The sequence below is a fragment of the Fonticula alba genome (genome assembly GCF_000388065.1).
Source record: "Fonticula alba strain ATCC 38817 unplaced genomic scaffold supercont2.5, whole genome shotgun sequence".
Classification (NCBI taxonomy): Eukaryota; order Rotosphaerida; family Fonticulaceae; genus Fonticula; species Fonticula alba.
The window spans coordinates 1,124,713-1,131,762 of record NW_009242975.1 but is presented as its reverse complement, the minus strand read 5'-3'; the positions used below and the strand labels follow the sequence as shown (position 1 = coordinate 1,131,762).

General features: G+C 67.4%; 2 protein-coding genes across 2 annotated transcripts in view; one reads left to right on the top strand and one right to left on the bottom strand.

Moving 5' to 3' along the window:
- Positions 1-207: 207 nt before the first annotated feature.
- H696_03439 (hypothetical protein) lies at positions 208-2,713 on the bottom strand. The gene is made up of 2 exons (XM_009497305.1): positions 2,628-2,713; positions 208-2,482 (listed from the first exon to the last, which is right to left on the bottom strand). Exon 2 carries the CDS (start codon positions 2,473-2,475, stop codon positions 289-291), a length of 2,187 nt encoding a protein of 728 aa, XP_009495580.1. The 5' UTR covers positions 2,476-2,482; positions 2,628-2,713; the 3' UTR covers positions 208-288.
- A 4,094-nt stretch (positions 2,714-6,807) lies between these two features.
- The window catches only part of H696_03438 (hypothetical protein), a 1,690-nt gene continuing 1,447 nt past the window's right edge, over positions 6,808-7,050 (top strand). Inside the window, exon 1 of the mRNA XM_009497304.1 lies at positions 6,808-7,028. Within this exon, the coding sequence (XP_009495579.1) occupies position 7,028 (1 nt within the window). The 5' untranslated portion in view covers positions 6,808-7,027. The remainder of the gene's footprint in view (positions 7,029-7,050) is intronic.

Here is a 7,050-nt window from a genome sequence, read left to right as displayed (position 1 = left end):
TCGGATCGAGAGGGCCTTGTTTGGCTCCGCGTGTGAGCACGTGTGGGTGTACTCGTCCGTCACATGGAGTCGGGAGATCTCGCCCGGGAACCGGCTCCCCCCGCCCGCCTGCATCCGGCCCCCGAGAGACCATCCCTCCCGAATAATAGCGCACATACACATGTGTTGAAAGGAGCGAAAGAGAGAGGAGGAGCGGGGGGGGGGGGGTAGGTATGATGTACGTCTATACGCGCGTGCACACGTACAAATGCACGAAAGAGGAGGAGAAGGAGGAGAAGGACACTTTGTCTACGAGGCGCTCGGGTAGTGGAAATTCGAGAGAAGCCCCATCCGGGGATACGTGCTGTGCTGTGTCCCCCCCGGACCACCACCATTGGCGGCCGCCACGACGGAAAGAGGGGAATCTGAAGAGGGAGAGGCACTCGTGCTGGCGCTGGCTCGGCTGGCGGTGCCGCACTCGGTTCGAGCGCCGCCGCCGCCGCCGCCGCCGCCGCCGCCGCCGCCGATCGAGGCAGAGGGCCCCGTGGCCGCGGCATTTGCTGCCTCGGTGCCGGTGGCGACATTGCCGCTGGGGCTCGGGCTGGGGTGGGCGCTGGCCGACGAGGCGTCGATATTGGGACAGGGCGGCGAGGCGGCCGGCGAGTCGATCCCGACGCCGGTGATGGGGGCCGAAGTGCCAGCCGCCCCGGCCGGGGCAACCACTCGACATGGCCGGTCCAGGAGGAGCTGCTCCAAGCGAGCCTGATACAGGCGAGTGGCATCCACCACGCTCAGGGCGGCCTCCAGCTGGGCGGTATCGGCCAGCGAGGCATCCCAGTCAATGTAAAACAGACCCGGCGCCGGCTCGAGCGCATGCTCACCGGTGAACCATCCAAGGACCGTGCGCGAAAGACTGGCCGGGGCCGGAGGGGGGGACCGGGCCCCGGGCCAGCGGAAGGCCCGGGCCTGGCGAGCAAAGGCATCCCGGAGCTCGGTGTACCGCCGGCTGGTGAGGTATGTCCGGAAACGCGGGCTCAGGGGGAAGAGCTGTTCCTCGGGGCGCCAGATGACCACCGGGTCTTCGGGGGGATCTTGCTCAGGCCCGATGGCGGCCGGGCAGCCATCGGGACATCCGCAAATGTCGCGCATCTGTGGCAACCGCAGGCGTAGACGGCCCTGCAGGACGGCATTCGCCACCAGGGCCAAGCCCACACGGCTCGACAGGACACCGGACCCACGACGCCCAGACGCAGCCACCGCCGAGTAGGTGTGCTGTCGAGCAGGGGGGCTCGGAGACTCGGATGGAGTCCCGGAGGGGGTACCCGTCATCGGGGCCGTGGCCGTGTTGCCATCCCGCCCGGCGGTTTGCCGAGCCACAATCGCCGCGGCCTCCTGGTCTCGGTCCAAATCCCGAGCAACGGCATTAAAGGCCGCCTGGACCTCGGGATCGGCGAAGGCATAGCCAAAGCGCGAGTAGATATAGGCATTGTGGAAGTGGGCCGGCGCATTGACCAGCGCATCGCACCGGAGACGCTCGGAGGCAATCCATCCAATGACATCCCCCATGTGGCGGAGGATCCCAAGCCCGGGGTGTGTTTGGCCGGGGAGCGCCGGCCGCGTCGGGGAGAAGCTCTCATTGGGCGATTGGAGCAACATCCAGTCCAGTCCAAGCAAACGAAGGCGCTGTGAAGCCAAGGGCAGGATGAAGGACGCGAAGTACTCCTGCCCCGGGCTGAGGGAAGAGGAGGAGGCGGCGGCCGGGCCATTTCCATTGGCCCCGACAGACAGGGCCCCAGAGTCGGACCGCGACGCCGATCGAGAGCCGACGGGGGAGGGGGTTTGGCTGGTCGAGAGGGGCTCGGAGCTGGAGCCATCGGCCGCCAGCCCGCCGGCGGTGCTGTTGTCGACAACGCTCGCGGCGCTGGGACTGCGACTGAGTCCGCGCCGCGCCAGAAGCTGGCTGGGAGTTGGCTGCACATGAAGGGCATATTTCAGCTGCCCAGGGTCCTTGATGTCGCGGAAGCATACTTGCACCAGGAGCAGGCGCTCGGGAGCCCCGCCGGTCGTGGTGCCCGGCGGCTTGGCATCGGCGCTGGCGCTCGGGCCCGGAGCGTCGCAAGGGCCCCGGCGACCGGACGAGGCGTTGGCAAAGATGAAGAACGAGTGGACAAACGGATCACTGAGGTCGGTTTCGAGGGTCAAATCCCAGTAGCCCTTTTGCCGGAGGGCCTCCAGGACACCGGTGCTGCGGATCCGGTCGCGCAGATCACCGATCGGCATGCTGCCGAGGAAGAGCTCGCCCCCGGGGGAGGCCCGTGACCGGCGCCCGGGGCCGGTCGTCGAGGAGGCAGGCTCGTCGGAGAGGTTGACACTTTGGGGGCCGGTTTCCCCGCCGGCATCCGGGCTGGCGCCGAAGATGTCGGCATCGGTCAAATCCAGTGACCAGCTGGAGGAGGACTCAATTTGCTGGGCAGGCGACTCGCGGAAGAAACCCATCCTGGGACTGGGGCCGAGATGGGGAGCAGGGAGAAGGGCCGAAGGGGGCAGGGAGGGGGAGGAGGTCAGCGCGCATGGCTCCCGGGAAGGGGATCAGGGGGCAAAGAGGGAGAGAGAGGGAGAGAGAGAGAGAAAGACAGGGGGAGGCACACCCAGAAAAAGCGGGAGCGGCGCGAGAGGACGCGGCACGCTCAGGGGGCTGACGGCACCCCTAGGGGAGGGAGGGGAGGGGGGGGGGAGGACAATCAGACCCGGCAGGCAGCGGGGCCGAGAAGAGAGCGTCAAAGGGACAGGGGTGGGAGGAGGTGGGAGGAGGTGAAGAGTGGCGGGGTGGGGTGGGATGGGGTGTTCGGCTCTGGGGGAGCGGCCGTTGAGGCAAGAGTGTCGACACCCCCCCCCCCCCCCCCCCCCGGGCGGGGCCAGATTGCCATGCTTGAACGGGAGGGGCCCCGGTGCCCCAGGAACCGAAGGGCCGAGGGGGCCAGCTTCCCTGGGGCGGACAAACGGGGGGATGTGTGGGAAAAAGGCGCCGGTCGGGCACTCTCTGGAGCGCGCCAGACCGCCGCGGGAGCCTTGCTTCTGGGGTGCCGACTGGCGGGGCCCTCGTGTGAGCGTGCCCCCGCCCCCCCCCCCCCCCCCTGCCGTGCCTATGTCTCTCCCTGGGGCTATTTTCAGCCTGCAACCGGGGACTTCCATAGCCAGTTCCCCGCCTCTCGTTAGCCCCGTCCCCCCCCCCCGTCCCTGTGGTCCTCTACAGGTGGGGCGGGGCAGAGCGGGGGGGGGGGGGCCTGCGTGGGACCATTTGCTGGCCCGTATCTCGGCGGGTGCCGGGACCGCGAGAACCCCGACCTTCGCACACCCAATCGGGCGCGAGACATGCGCCATTAGGCGGAGGAGCCCTGCCGATCGGTGCGCCCCTCCCGCCCCTCTCTCTCGGGCCTTCCATGCAGGACCCCTCTCCCTGCTCGGGGCCGGCGCGCGTGGCGGAAGGGCGGCGACAGGGGGCACCCCAACGTGTGCGCAGGTGCCGTGCCCCCCCCCCACACACACACACAAGAATCTCGGGACCGAGGAAGGGACGCACATTCCGCACGACATGCCGTTGCCCAGCCACCCCTGCTCGGAGGCAACGAGCTTGTCTTGCGCAGACGACGACCTTCTGTCAGGGATGGAGGGGGGCGTATTAATTCGGTCCCCCCCCCCCCGCCCTCAACCTGGCTCCGCCTCAGTCGTGCCAATCCACTCGGCCAGGCCCGGATACCGCGGAAAGCAGAGCGCACAGTGGCTCGCCGCAAGAAACGCCCCGGGGCCTGAGCTGAGATGTGTTGGCAGATGATGGGCCGCTTGTTCTTGGGAGCGGGCGGGCGGCACCGGCACGTGAATCGACTTGGCTGGCTCTGGACTCTGTGAAATGACCCGGCTATGCCCCCGCCCCGTGTACCGGCCCGCGGAGCCCGCACGCCGTGGGGGGCGAGGGGGCGCGGCGGGAGGGCAGACCGAAAGGGAGCCAAGCTGTGTCCCCGCACCACAAGGGGGGGGGAGGGGGGACGAAAGGTCTGAGGACGCGGGCCTGCGTCTGGTTCCCGGCGCTCCGATGGGCCAGGGCGGTGGCTGCTCCGCCCCGTGAAGGGCCACCGAAGCGCCAGGGGCATCCTCCGCACCTTCGCCCAGTGCGCTTCGCAGCGGGTCGACTTTTGGTCGGACCCCCAATACGCACGACAGCCGCCTGCTCGGGGGGCGGGGCGAGCCGCGGCCACGGCCCAAGGGCCCCCCTGTGCACATGTTAGCAGGACGGACGCTGTCTCCCAAACTGTAGACCTGAAAGCTCTTGGCGCCAAGCCCCGACAGGCACGGTCGTCCGATTCCTCGCTGAGCTTCGCCCCGACCTGCGGCCCCCCCTCGGTCTGGGTTCTGACCCTCGAGTACCACTGGCAACACGTTCCTCGAGATCCAAACATCCCCCCCCCCCCCCTCCCGGCCTCGATGGTCAAGCAGAAAATGGTTGATCGCCTGTTTTTCAGGCCCATCCGGTTGGAGGAATATCGCGCATGGTCCTGGACCGGGGCCAGGACACCCCCCCTTCCCTTGTCATCCGACAAGATGGTGAAGGCACAGACTGGGGAGATCCCTCTCCATGCTTCGCGCACTGTGGCCCCCCCCTGTCTTTTTTTCCCCCCCCCTTCCTCCCCCCCCCCCGCCCCCCCCCCCCCCCCCCCCGCCACAACGACGCCCTCTTGTACCCAGGTCACGCCCGGCCACTCGGGCCTATTACTCTCACTCGTCCGCCCGCCCGCCCGCCCGCCCCCCGCCGCCCCGGCTGCTGGCCGCGCCCCCCGGTGAGAGATGATGGGCCCAGCTGGGCACTCCCTCAGCGTGGCACTCTCGCCCGCAGGGCGTTCGCGCGTGCGGTAGCCAGGAAGGTCAGCCTCCACCAGACTGGCGCTGTTGCCCCCCGGCCTCCCTCGTCCCCAAGCCTGGCCCCCTGGGAGAATGACCCAGGTCAGCTCGTGCGCCGCTCTTGCTTCTGGAGCCCTTGAAGTGAGCCCGCCAAGGGGGGCGGGGGGGGGGGGGGAAGCGGCCTGTGGGAGCGACGAACGCCCCCTCCCAAGCCGACCTCCTTTCCCTGCCGCGTCGGCCGATCACCGTTTTCACATGGAGACGGGTGCCACCGAGTGCGGGGTGATACATCCGAGCGGCGCGTGGTGACATATCACGGACTCTGTCCTGGGGATGCCTCGTGATTTTATGTTCCCTCGGCAGGACAGACGACCGCCTTCATCGCCCAGAGTATCCAACACTGATGGCCACTTGCGGTGTTCATTTTTAGCGTCTTCGTTGGAGTGTCCCCCCTCCACATACACACACGGGCACGCCAGCGGGCGCTCAGGGCAGAGGAGGAGAGGGGTAAAGCGCCACGCGCTTTCCTGTAGACGCCCGGAACGACAAAGAGAAGAAAGCTGATCCCTCGCAGGACATTCATCCAGCAGGTCCCCCCCGCCCCCACCACCACCACCCGCGCGCGAGCCGCGCCATGCATGATCTCTCCAATTGAACGCCCCCACCCCGACCCTCCGCCCCCCACACGCAGGAGTTTCAATTGAAAAATAAAAAGAGGGCCAGAGGGAACACGCGTCCGCGACTCTGGCGCAGGGACCCATATCGCATGTACGCGCTCATGCGCGAGGCGGCGACAGCGACAGATGCATGTTCGAATGCATCTATGCCTGAGAAAGGAAGAGTAGAAGAGAGGAGGAGGAGGAGGAGGGTAAGTTACTGGAGAAGGGGGAGAAGGGGACAAGAAGAGAGGAGAGGAATGGGAGGCCTTCAGAATTGCATCACAAAGTCGTCACCGAAATCAGGAACGCATAGGTTTTGTCCTCATGGCCAGGTGTGTGCGAGGGAGAGAGAGAGAGAGAGAGAGGGGGGGAGGGAAGTAGGGAGAGCGACGGTGGAGAGACAGAAAGGTGTGCGTGCGTGTGTGTGTGTGTGTGTACCATTCACAGGGCCAGCCACCGGAGGGGGAAAGGGGGAGGGAGAGAAGCACACAGGCGAGTGCGCGCGTGCGCTGCATGCTGCCGACGAGGGGGGTCGCCCACGCCCCGCAGGTCCTTAAATAGCTGCTCCCAGTCCCGCGAGGGTCGCGACCCAGGCCCTCCAGCTTGATATGTGGCCCTCGGAAGAGTGCCATTTCGTGATGTATTTTCAATCAAATTTGTCTCTCGGGACATTTGCGGTGGGCATTGGCGAAGATGTCCTCGCACCCCGTATTTTTCTTCCGCAGGTTGGGACGACGCTCCGTGTTTGGCCCGGCCCCGCTGCCCCCCCCCCCCCCCCCCCCCGGGAGAACATCAGCCGCACCCCCCATTCCCAACCTGTCCAGCCTCCGCCCCCTCCCCGAAGCGGCGCGCGTGGGTCGGCGTCGCGGCCGGAATCCCGGGAACGGATAGCTCCCAAGCGGTCTTCGCCCCCGGCTCCCTGTTGATGATCGTATGCCCCGGACGAAGCAAACCGGACCAAGTTGCGCCGCCGCTGCCTGCGCCTTGCCCATCCACAGACCGGCCCGCGGATGGCGCACACCAGCAGGCCTCGGAGACCGGAAAGACCACCGAGTGACCGCGGACCCCCCCCTGAAAAGAAGAAAAAGTGTCCTCGGCGAATCTTACATGGGATCTGCCGCTTGATGGACATGGGTGGCGAGCACCGGCCCCCCCCCCCCCCACACACACACGCGCGACGCTGGGAGGGCCGCAATTCCACAGGACGAGGGGCGCCAAGCTGCGGCCAGCCGCTCGCCACCTCCGAGGCGTTAATTGACGGACTTGGCCCAGCCACTTGCCCACAAGAAAAGGTCCCCCCTCCACCACCGACGATCGGACACTCCCGACACCCCGCCTCCCTCCCTCCCTCCCTCCCCTCTCCTGCCTCCTGCCTCCCCTCTGCCCCGACGCCCGCACATCTTCTTCGCACGGGAGAAGAAATTGCTCCAGGCCTTCCCCTTTGGATCCTCCCCCCATCCCCGTTCGACGCATCCATCCGCGCGATCTATCATACAAGTACGATCCCCCCCCCCCCCCC

Bases quoted from the DNA above. Each gene is read 5' to 3' on its own strand.
- H696_03439 (XM_009497305.1), bottom strand. From the start codon at position 2,475: ATGGGTTTCTTCCGCGAGTCGCCTGCCCAGCAAATTGAGTCCTCCTCC.